Source organism: Rhamphochromis longiceps, linkage group LG23, assembly GCF_057381845.1.
Source record: "Rhamphochromis longiceps isolate RC_006_pf linkage group LG23, R_longiceps_female_GT1.1, whole genome shotgun sequence".
Classification (NCBI taxonomy): domain Eukaryota; kingdom Metazoa; phylum Chordata; class Actinopteri; order Cichliformes; family Cichlidae; genus Rhamphochromis; species Rhamphochromis longiceps.
In genome coordinates this window covers 521,998-534,624 of record NC_140578.1, presented here as the reverse complement: position 1 = coordinate 534,624, position 12,627 = coordinate 521,998, and the positions used below count along the sequence as shown (strand labels likewise).

General features: G+C 45.2%; 1 protein-coding gene across 1 annotated transcript; it reads left to right on the top strand.

Annotated features, from left to right (window-relative positions):
* Positions 1-5,283: 5,283 nt before the first annotated feature.
* tab3 (TGF-beta activated kinase 1 (MAP3K7) binding protein 3) lies at positions 5,284-12,625 on the top strand. The gene is made up of 7 exons (XM_085399235.1): positions 5,284-5,576; positions 6,245-6,416; positions 6,572-7,829; positions 8,312-8,472; positions 8,982-9,075; positions 10,370-10,453; positions 11,777-12,625. Exons 2-7 carry the CDS (start codon positions 6,315-6,317, stop codon positions 11,914-11,916), a joined length of 1,839 nt encoding a protein of 612 aa, XP_085255361.1. The 5' UTR covers positions 5,284-5,576; positions 6,245-6,314; the 3' UTR covers positions 11,917-12,625.
* Positions 12,626-12,627: the final 2 nt, after the last annotated feature.

Below are 12,627 nucleotides of genomic sequence, written 5' to 3'. Positions count from 1 at the left end.
CAACACAAATCCAGTTGTTCAGTGTGTCACATGCGCTCAGGAACCAGGCATCTGTTTAACTTATCTTAAGTCAAATAACTGAATAACAGCTCCACGGTAGTGCTGATAAGCCTTCTTCTTTAAACTGAGGTGACAAAGTGTTTCTCTCACTGTAGATGGATGTAAATAGAAACCTGGCTGCAGACAGCCCGCTCTAATGCCCCCATGCACAGCTGCTGACTCACTGACCACACAGGCATCCGGCAGAAAGTGCACAAAGTTAAGTCCCCATTCAAGCACTCCAGGGCCCGTATCCCTAAGGATTCTGAGAATCCTCTCAGAGAGCTCCTAACTTAACCTAAAAATTCCTTGCCAGGAGTTTTAGCTTAGAAGTGATTCCAGAACATTTTCAGTGAACTCTGAGCAAGGAATGGATGGAAAATCCTATCTTAGTGAGGAGGTGTGGTTGACCCCGTTGCTAGGTATGAGTCATCATTTCAAAAGCCGTGATTGGTTGATCCTACAAGTTTGATGGAAATGAGCTTTTGGTGATAATGAGCAAAGGATGTACCCTCAAATCAATAAACATAATTATACACTCTAATCTTATGCTGACTGTAATTGTAAATAATATTTCACATTCAAGAAAATATCTGGAAAATGAATAGTAAGCTGTAGGGGTTATAGCCATTAGAATCTAAAATATGTGAAAACTTAAACTCATTACACCCTGTTCAAATAATGATTCGTGTCTTATTTGCTCATATTAATATCCTAGCTGGCATATTTTGTACTTTCACTCCCATATGGACCCTGTTGAAAACAAGATGGCCTATCTCAAGAGGCTGTCCTTAATGAAGTAGAAATCACAACGTTACAAGTCCAGTGTGGTCTTAACGAGGGTAACACGGCTCAGCTTTTAGCAATGTCTGTGATTGCAGACCCAAGTCATCACTGCTGCATTGTTGCATTTTCCCAGTTGCCAAATACCTCGGGGTTGTGATTACTTTCGTCTCCGGTGTAATAGCGTTGTAGCGTCGAGTTGGTGAAGTAATTGCATCTCTAAGGAGATCCACCACAAACATGATTCCTGCACGATCCAATCTGTAGCGTCTCAATAATTCCCTGTCATCCAGTGTTTGCAGGACATCTCTCCTGCCTCTTCTGTTGGCCATTTTGTGCAGCTGCTTAGGGGAACTCCTAAGCCACTAAAAGTCCTCTTCCCTGCTCTTAGCAGATCTTGCCTTAGGAGCCCTTTTAAGCGTTAGGAATCTTGAGGAATAGCTTTTATATTAACTGGGATTGTCGTGTCACTTTTAGGGGAAATTCTAAGAAAACGTCATGACTCTGAGAATTTTCTTAGAATTTGGCCGCTAGGAGCCACTTTTTGCACAAAGATTCTTTAGGGATACGGGCCCAGGAATGTTGCAGACAGTTTTTGAGAGGCTGCGCACAAAAGGCTCTGCTGATCATGCTGCTCATTTGTCAAAGCTTTGGTCATATCTACTTTTTGGACATGCCAAAAATGTAGGAAAGCTTCATGATTCTAGCAATTACACTGTGACTATGTGAGAGGTGTTGATATTTTGGACCCCCCCCCTCCCAAACTGAAGAGCTAAAACTCGGGCTAGTGTTGCACTTCTAAGTGAAACATGAGAGTCACAGTGCCTCTGGAAAAGAAAGAAAGCTCGAGGAGTCCTTTGAGGAAACAACATTAAGACTAAGCTGTTGTGTTAACTCGTTCGGTGCACACAATTCATCAAAAGTGCACAGTGTAGATAATAAACACAGAGAGTTTGCCAAGGTCACTACACGTCTTCAAGCAGGCATCGAACTTTGGATTGTTGTATCTGCGTCTCGACTTTGACTGATGTTTGCATTTGAATGATCACATGAACTTCCTGCCCAGATTAAAGCATTAGCTGGTCAGGGGTACTGTTCAGTGAGCTCTCGGGGCACTGGGGTCGTGGTCCTCCTCTGTTTCCGAGTCCGGTGGGGTATTAGGGACAACAAGGGGACTGCTTTAAATAGCACCACAGCTGTGGAAACTAATCAGCACTGCAAGGACAGCTAACCTGAGTCAGACTGGGCCTTAGCATCAGCTGCTGCAGCACAACAACTCAGACTCCCCTGTGGATATTTCATGGTGGTACAGCCCGCGCCCCCACGCTGAAACCCCTGTAAAGTGGCTCACCGGGTCAAAACTGCGCCATGTGCTGCTGAATGGACACACCTGTCCACACCTCTAGCAAAGGTACACATAACTTATGAGCAAATTTCAAACCACATAACCAAGCAGTCAATAGAAAAGGCCGGCGCTACGTGACACGCTCATGAGCTCAGCAAAAGGAAAAAAACTCATCAAATCTTTTATGTCTCTTTTCATTTAAGTCACTTATAAACAGGCTGATTCACACAAGCAGGACTTGGACCAGTTAAAACACATTTCAGCGACCCTCTGATTCTTCCATCCACGCCTCATATAAAATATATTCCTGACAGTTGGTCATGATGAAGCTCAGCCATGTCGGACTGTGAAGCAATCCTTCCTCCTGAGCAGACAGGCCAGTCCAGTGGCATGCAATCATGATACAAAGTTGTGCTTTGGAAACAGTTAAAAGGCAAATGGAAAGTAACAAAGTGTGATCATGAGCAACAGCCTGCTCGGGCCCAGAGCAGTACTAATCTGCAGGTTGAGCTGGATGATTGCATTTTTAGAAGAAATTGCTGTGTTCTGGCCAGACTTGGCAATGCACTGTAGGACATGAACTCTGTGATGCCTCTGCCTTTTCTCCAGCCTACATAGTTAAATGAGATCAAATTAGCTGGTCCGGAAAGAACAGAACAACCCTTCATCAGCTGAGACATGAACAGATGTTTGTGCTGTTTTCAGAAGAACAAGCAGACTGTTGTTCAGCTCGTGCCCCCGTGTGTCTAAATCAAAATAATCAGAATGAATGCTTGTTAGCATCCGTGTTTGTTTTGTTGTTGTTTTTTTAACAGTTTCTCTCTTGAACTACATTATAACTAATTTGGGTTAATGTTACATACAAACATGAGATCAATGTGGTTTTATTTGGCTCTTCTGTGTTAAAGTAGGGACTTAGAACATTTCCGTAATAATGATTCAAAACAGCCCAAAGTTAAAATATTCCAGTTATCTGATAACAGGCACTGGCTTCCACTCTGCACCACTGGCTTGGTGACAGCCCTCCGAGGGACGGTTATTATGGTACTACCCATGACTGGACACAATATTAACAAGGACAGATTTATATGTAATCGTGCATCAGTCAGCAGCTGGTCTCATGGCCCGGGGCTTGTGTACATTTATTACCTGAAATCATGAGGAAAGCTGGTTTATCCTCCTGTGCTGTTAAACAAATTAAACCTTGTGTACATTTTTCTTTTCCGGACCTTCATCGAGGCGCCTTCCTGTCAGCGTGGATGCAGAATATGAGCGTCTCTCACTGCCCCCTAGTGGAAACAAAGGGAAAATACCTGTAACAGTCCTGACCGTAAAATGAAAGGCAAGAAATATATCATGTGAGCTGGTGACTAATTATAAATATTCATTATTCTGCACTTGATGTCTTTATGCTTCAGTTTAAAGGTTGTTCAACGACCTGAGCAAACTAAGAAACTCATTATGATGTGTTGACCTGAAGCCCCTTCATTAAAAGCCTGTGTGTATGTGTTTGCATTGATGTCGTCGGTTTGTGTCACTGTGGCTGAACCAGTTATTAAGTAACAAAACACGTTACTTCACTTTAGAATCAGAGCCTTTCAGTCTCACTGAAATGTGAAATTAAGTGATTTTATGGAGAGAACATTAAGATTTTCTTTGACTGTTGCTGAATTTTGGGTTTTTTTGTTACTTTATTTGAGCTTTGAATACTAACACCCTTGTTTCTTTTATTTCCATAATGTTGTGAAACATGTGTCTACAGGTGTGTTTATGCTTTATTGGTAGTGCTGTAAGAAAGTCAAACATTAATCATAAACAGTGGATTTCCGACTGTGGGCTGGGCGCTGCTGGGCACAGAGCCAGTGGACGTGTGGGTGTGGACTAGTGGAAATATCGATTGAAAATAAGTTAAATGAATGTGATGTTTGTTGTCATAAAATGATGACAAATATATGTTTGTGTGTGTGTGTGCGTGTGTGTGATTTTTGTAGAAAAAAGTACAATTTTCTTATACCCCACCTACCTTTATTTCACTAAAATGTGACATCTGACATGTTTTCAGCTTCCAGAGTTAAAGTATCTTCTTCTTTTGGGTTCCAACACATCAACCCTCTGCCTGCTCTGCTTCAGTACATCCATGAATCTTCTCTATGGTCTTTCTCTTTTCCTGCTGCCTGGCAGCTCCATATTCAAGATCCTTTCTCCAACGTATCCATTGTCCCTCCTCTGCACATGTCCAGACCATCTCAGCTTTTCCTTTCTCATTTTGTCTCCAAGCTGGTCATCCTGAGCTTCCACTCTGATGTACTCATTTCTAATCTTGTCCGTTCTGGTCCCTCAGGCCAAAAATCTTTAACTCTGCCACCTCCAGCTCCTTCTTCTGTCTTGTTGTCAGTGCTGCCATCTCTGAACTATACATCATAGAAGGTCTCACTAAACCTTCTGGGCATGAGCTGATGGCTGGATATTCTAATAGAGAGCAGAAGTCACGATTCCATCAATTACAGTGTGCAGTCGTCCAGGTCCTGAAGCAGCAAAGCAGCTCAGACCATCATACTAACAGACTAGCTACAATGGTCTGTTTATGAAAAACCTTCCAAAAAGCTCAGTTTTTGTCTCGTCAGTCCGCAGATTATTTTTCCAAGAGTCTTGGGGATCATCAAGATGTTTTTTTTTTGGAAAATGTGAGACGAGCCTTTGTCTTCTTTTTGGTTAATAGTGGCTCTTTCCGTTTTTGCCCACTCTGTCTTCCTTATTGTTGAATCATCAACACTAACAATAACTTAACAGGTGAGGCCTGCAGTTCTTAGACATTGTTTTAGCCCTGTGTGGAAAGCTTTTTGACACAGGGCCAGGTAGGTTTGGATGGCTTTTTTTCCCGTAATAATTTAAACTGTCTATTGTTATTTGCCTGAGTGTGACAAATATGTAAAAAATAAAAATAAAAAGATAGAATCTATTTATATATCTGTATGAAAATGTATGTGTGTGTGTGTGTGTGTGTGTGTGTGTGTGTGTGTGTGTGTGTGTGTGTGTGTGTCGGGGGGGACTGGCTCAGTATTTACAGGAAATACATTGTTATTCACAAGCATTTGTGCCCCTGTGCCGAGACAAAATACTGAAAGCAGTTTAGCGCGCGCGCTCCACACATGCGCACTATTGACAGCGCCCATCACGTCGAATAAACAACTTCCTGGTCCGGGAAAATCTGACATTATCGCGATAGACGGGCTGATCTGTTAGTACTTCTGCACTTCAGCGGCACGGGCCTGACGCTGGAATGCAAAAGCATAAGTTATTTAGCCCAAACAAAGAACCGGGAAACGTCGGCGCACCTTTTCAGAAGTATCACAGCTATCCCTCGGGACTCCGCTACAGCCCGAGACATGAAGGGGACTCTTAACGTGTGGTAAGAGCCATGGAGCCGTTTTAGTGGCTAACGTTGGCTGGCTTTAGCATAGTTAGCTAGCTAATCCATCAACACCCGGGCTTGTGACAGCAGCTGACCAGCCAGCCGGACCGAGCTAGGGTTAGCATTAGCATATTTAGCTGACAGGCTGTTGAATTAAGTTAGCCTGGTTTAAACGCATTGTTGGTTTAGGGGTTTATGACGCTGCGTTAGTGACAGGTGACATCGGAGCGTCTTCCAGGAGTGGCATGATTGTCTTTTAGGGTGCACAGGTGCGGTTGTTTATGTGAGTGATGTACGGAGGCTAATTGATGCTGATAACTAGCCTGCTAGCTAGCATTGGTATGTCGTCGTTGCTTGGTGCAACAGTATGGCAAACAAACAACAGACTGACAGCCACCTCCTTACTTAGCACGCGTGTGCTAATGGGAATAAATGGCACAATAATCCATGTTTTCGTTTAGTCTGTGTCTTCCATTCACGGATTAACTGTATTCGGTTAAATAAGCAACATGACATGCCGCACAGTGACTGTTTAATTGATACGTGCGTTAAGATTACTGCTGACACATAGGGTGTGTGACTGTCATTTGGCAGGCCGACAGTCCTGATGGGATCATTGCAGGAATTTCCACGTTCAATTATTTGTTTGCTTTGTTTGTCATCAGGGGATGAGACGAGATCGGTTATTTCGACATTTGCAGCTCTGGGCTCGTTGACTCTCTGTTTTGGCTCAGGATGGCGCAGGGAGGCTCTCAGCTCGACTACCACATCCTGCAGGACCTCAAGCAGCGTTTCCCAGAGATCCCAGAGGGGGTAGTGTCACAGTGCCTTCTGCAGGTACATATTGAAAGCTGCTATTTGGATTGAGACTTGTTATAATATATGTATTAGTGCATCATGTGTTTGCACTAATTCTTGCATCGTAAAAACATTGCAGAAGATATTTATGATCAGAACATGATACCTATTAATCACACTCCTTTCTGCCTCAGAACAACAATAACCTGGATCTCTGCTGCCATCTGCTGGCTCAGGAGAGTAACAGATACCTGTATGGTGATTTCCATCCCAGTCCAGAGGAGGGGCGGCTGAACCGAAATCACATGCTACACATTAGCTTGGGCTACCCAGGTTCAGATGCAAGCAAATCAAATGGAGGAGCAGGAGGAGTAGGGCGCTCCCTAGTGCACAGCACCAGTGACAGTCACATCGATCCGCAGCGACCCAACTACCCCGAACCGCTGTCAGCCCCTGCCGCCATGGCTCCTTCCCCTGGATACAATCCTTTTTTCATGAATGATCAGAGCCGCTCGGCCAGTACTCCCACCCCTCCACCCACAATGCCAGGCATGTCTCCCACATACTCTTCTGTTTCACATTACACCATGAACCCTATAACAGTCACTCTTTCGCAAAGCATACCCAACGTCCCACAAGCTCTGCAGATCCCTCCTGGACACTACGCAAACAACACCAACCCAAGCCTGTACATTCGACCCTCGCCATCTCAAAGCCCGCAGCCAGCACCCTGGTCCTCCTCAGGTGCACCTGTCTATCAACATCAGCAGTCCCCTTACAGCACTCCCACATACGGCTCACCTTACAGCTCCCCACAGCATCAGGTCCAGGCGCAGCCCCAACCGCAACCCCAGCTGCAACCCCAGCTGCAACCCCAGCACCAGCAGTATGTCTTCCTCCCTATTAGCTCCCCAACTCTTCCCAGCATGCCCTACCATCACCAGCAGCCGCCCCAGCAACAGCCTCCTGTTTACAGGCCGTACCAAACAAAGAACCTCCTTAAGAACCAGATAGAGATTACTCTGGAGGGTCCGCGGCCTCGCAGCAATTCACCTGTGCACACTCCTCACCCCCAGGGACAACTTTACATGTCTACCAGTTCTTCGCCCAGCTCCCCTTCGAGGGGCATTGCAATGAGTGCAGGTCCGCAGTCGTACCACCCTGGGGTGTACATGCAGGGAAGACCTCGGCCCGCCTCGTCCCCTCAACCGGGGCAGTCAGCCTATACGTTCAAAATCAAAGTGTCCCCAGGAGGCCAGGCTCAGAGGCCCCCGAGCTCACCACCTGTCACTGAAGCCGAGCCTATTCTCAACATAGTAGACCAAGGGGCGCACAACGCCGCCCCTGCACCCATCCTGCCCATCTCCGCTCTACCGGGGACTATCACCAGTCAGTTTCAGCCAATGCCCAGACGTTCCAGCTCGGGCTCTGATGACTATGCCTACACGCAAGGTAAGGGCTTCTTGTTTTGGTTTGTCCATCAAAATCGTATATTTCAATATTCATATCATTTTATATATGTTATGCTTTGCAATACTTAAGATCTCGCCTGTCATGGGTTTATTAAGCAGCGTGACAACTTCTGCTGCTCATTGTTTGGACAGTGTGGTTGCAGCTGCACCTTCAGCCTTGTGATATTTTTTTACTGCTTTGTGCTTGATTGTCATCTTTAAGTATGTTTGGTTGTCTGCGTGTTGTGATGAGAAAAGGTGATTGTCAGCCTTTTTCTTTTCTTTTTTTAATTTAAGGCTGCATGTTGGTCTTTTGCACGTGTTAAGTACACATGACACTGCTTTCATGTGATTGTAGTCTTCCCCACGCCCTCTACCTGCACCACTTTCAGGCTTATAGCAGATTGGAGTCGCAGCAGAGCATTGCAGCTTTTCTTTTCTTTTTAAAAAAAGCCTTTTTGTGTTTGGTGCGTTTCCCTTCAGCTCTCCTGCTCCACCAGCGGGCGAGGATGGAGCGTCTGATGAAGGAGCTGCGGCTGGAGCAGCAGAAACTCGAGCAGCTGAAGGGTGACGTCAACAACATGGAATACGATGCCCTTCAAAGACGCTTCCGACGAGTCAACTCCACCAGTCTTATCCCCCGAGTAAGGCCTGAACGTGTGCTTGTCTTACATGTCAGTCTTTGTGTGCTGCTTCACTGACCAAAGCTATAAAGGCAAGCTGTGAAATGATCACTGATTTTATTGATTATTATTTTATTCACTGGGAACTGCTTGATTATTCTCCCAAGACCTTCGTGGCTGCTGCTTACCTTGCAGAGTTTTCACTTGACTTCATTTTCGTTGATGTGCTGAAGGACTTGTCTGTGCATGTTTGTCCTGTTTGTGCAGTATTATCTAATCTCACCCGCTGCACACGCCTCACCGGTCCAACACCTGCAGTGAATGGCTTTTTGTGGTGTTAAGGTATATTGCCACCACTTTGTGGTGATATGTTGCCTGTAAAAACACCATATTTAAGGAGTATTAGAAAATCACTGAGACGGTCAAGCTGGTGTTAAGACTGGTTTGATTTCACTGCTAATACATATGAAAGTGGAGTGCGAGTGTGGGAGTGGGCTAATCAGACCGGCTCGTGTGCTTACTGTCTGCAGCCTGAGGAGATGACCCGACTACGCAGTCAGAACCGACAGCTTCAAATTGATATTGACTGTACACTGAAGGAAACAGATCTACTGCAGTCTAGAGGTATGTACGCATCACTCGCACACAAATGCATTCCCACACAAAGCTTTGAAGTGTCTCTGATTTATTTGAAAGCACTGATCTTGAAAGAGCCGAGGCCTGAAGCAGACGGTGTCGGGTCCAGAATGATGGACGAGTATCCGCTGCAGCGCATGCAGATGCAGGCTTGTGAAATGACTGGCCGGTGCGTTGCAGGCCTCGGGCTGATCTGTGCTCGACCTCCACTCTGGGCCCTGCGTAGTATTTCGCTGGCACATGATTCTTGTTGATTCTGCAGTTGAAACACTTGGCCTACAACACAGCGTGTGGACATTAGTTCCAATCCTTTATCTGTTTAGCAGGAGTGATGATGATGATGGAAGCAGCACACTCTCAGGGACCGTTTCCTTCAGGATTCATTTGGCTGTGTTCGTCTGACCCTCTGCTTTGCAAGATGTGCTGCAGAGAGCAGCCCCACAACTCGATGCTGCCACAACACACTCCATGGCACATTGTGTGTCTGTGGATGTGACATAAATGTTGGCCTGTGCGATCAGACGTTTCGTTCAACAGGATGGCAGCAAATCACAGTGCTCGTGTTCACCTGTGCCAGCACCGTTAGGAGTCTGATACCTAATTTTCTAACAAAGACAAGATTATCAGTGCCGTTAATTCAAGATAAGCTCGTGTGCCTGTGAGATGTGGCCTCATGTTATTCATGTCACATCGTGAGATTCTTGTTGTCCTGAAATGGTAGCTGTTAAAGGTAAAATTAATTTGACAACACGCAAACATTTTACATAAAACTTGTTTACAACTTTCTTCTACAAACTCGAGGACTTTGCTTACAGAGAAAATCCAACAGTTATTTAAGTAAACGTCTCACCAGCCTGATAAAAGCAATCACAACATGTGTGAATGTGTCATTAATCTGTAATCTATTATTTCAGTTCAAACAATCGTTGTGAAGCCTGCTTGTTTGTTGTTTAACGATTCTGTGTGTGTCTGTTTTTCTTTGCTTCAATTTAATATAAAAATCTTTGAGAAAAAATATTTTCCTATAGATGATAAAACACTTAATTATTTGTCATCAAACAGTTAAAGCAACAATTACTTGATGCTCCCAAAGTAGGATAAGACGTTTCAAGTAGGCCTGCACGATGCTCGTCTTCTTCCAGGTGTTTGATTGGCCGACAAGTTGTTGAGTAAACTGAGTCTTTGTGACAGCTGCCTCTGTCTGTCGTTGCCTGTTGGGACAGTTCTGGCTGAAACAGGCTCTCTTTAAAACAAACTAAAGCTTTCTGTCTGATCTCTGCAGGGAAGTTTGACCCCAAAGCAATGAACAACTTTTATGACAATATTCAGCCTGGTCCTGTGGTGCCACCCACATCTGGAAAGAAAGGTAAGCACTTCTGCAGAAGTCAGAGACATTTTAATATTTTACCAAGGTGCAGATTTGAGGCTTCATTCAGATCTTTGTCTCACTTTGGTCTTAATTCTTACTGTTTGGTCTGTTCATGCTGACAGCTGTGAAATTAAATGACACAGAGCTTTTTATAAAGTGCTGCAGATGCATAAAAATGTGTCCGTTTAAACATGTGGTTGCTCGGCAGCATCGTGATGCGATAGGTGTGTAATTCAACTATAAACGAGTTTTTGTTGCCTTAAGATTAAAACAAAAGTCTTTTATAAAAAAGGATTTTAGGAAGATAAACGTTAAAATCAGGTCAGTTTAGGTTACTTAGTTGCTAGGCAACGTGTCGACATTATATCAGACTCAACTGAACTTTAGTGGATAAAAATCTGATTTCACTGTTGTGAAATTAAAATGCTGTGTAGCTTTTCTAAGGTGCTGTGGTGGCCCCACAGCTTACACGATCGCCTCACTGAAACCCTTTCGAGCATCTGGAGTTAAAGTTGGCCAAAACAAACATGCGGCACTTCCCACACTACCCACCCAAAAGTAGAACTGGCTGTAGTGCAGGACATCCACTAATTGGAAAGTTGGTGGTTTCTTAGCTTCTCCAGTTTGATAGCAGATACTGATCCCAGAGCTGCTTCACTCACATTCGATAAAATGATAGTTTAGCGTAGACAAAAGGAGTAGAGTAGGAAGGTGCTGTATGAGAAGCAGTTCATCTAGCATCATAATATCTGATGTAGAGAAAAACCTTCAGGGCCAGACGATGCACCTGTTGCTCAGCTGCTGAGTGTAGCAGGACCTCGGACAGAGATGTAAGATTCGCTCTGCGGTTTAGTAAATGCATGTTTCTGTCAGGTTTCACCCTTGGGCGATCGTGGCTCAAGAGTTGGGAGGTCGCCTTGTAATCGGACAGTTGCCGGTTCGAGCCCCGGCTTGGACAGTCTCGGTCGTTGTGTCCTTGGGCGAGACACTTCACCCGTTGCCTACTGGTGGTGATCAGAGGGCCCGGTGGCGCCAGTGTCCGGCAGCCTCGCCTCTGTCAGTGCGCCCCAGGGTGGCTGTGGCTACGATGTAGCTGCCATCACCAGTGTGTGAATGTGTGTGTGAATGGGTGGATGACTGGATATGTAAAGCACTTTGGGGTCCTTAGGGACTAGTAAAGCGCTATATAAATACAGGCCATTTACCATTTTTACCATTTGAATGATTACCTGCATTCGTTTTAATGCAGCTCTGAGTTGCAGCCTTTCATTACTGATGCTCATGTTTTACCACGTGAATGAGCTTCTTTCTTTTTGTCAGAAGGGACACAGGCCTCGAAGCGGGTGCCCCAGACGGACGAGGACTTTGAAGGCGCCCAGTGGAACTGTGAAAGCTGCACCTTCCTCAACCACCCTGCACTAAACCGCTGTGAACAGTGCGAGATGCCACGCTACACCTGAGCTTACGCACTGTGCTGTATCTCCACTCCTGCCTCATCCCTTGCAAATCCCTGGATACTATAAGCCCCGCCCCTCTACAGTCTGCAGAATCTGTGTAGAGGTCTCATCCCATCAATCAGTATACGTCCCCTCCTACCTGCTGAGGAAGAGCCACTTATCCCTCTCGTCCTGCTCTGGTCCCCTACTCCTGTGCACTTTGACCTTTGTTTTCTTTGATGGATAATGACCACGGAGGGCTGGAGCTTCCGGCGGCAGACATGTAAGAGCATACTGCGGCTCAGACGGCGGGCGCAGCAGGCTTCAGAGATGTCAGAGCGCTTTAAGGATTGAGGAGGAGGAGCTGTGGTTTACCTGGCGACCATTCCATGCAGAACTAATGACTGCCCTGTTTACACTGTGCCCATTCCCGAAGTACAAATGGAGACACTTGTTTTATCCAGGACCTCCAGCTCCCCCATTCTGACAGTGGAACAATGAAAGCAATGAGTATATAAGTTGTGACTAATGCGAAATGTAGACTTTACACTGTATCTGGCTCTGTATGAGAGCTCACTGAAAGAACACTAAAGACACTTGCATACGAGTATGTTCCTGGTACTTTTATGCATATTATTACCACCCTGTATTATGTGTTCAACAGATGTTGATTTCCTGTGCAAATGCCTCAACTTGCTGTACTTAATAAAAGAGCTGATTCTATGTGACTTGATC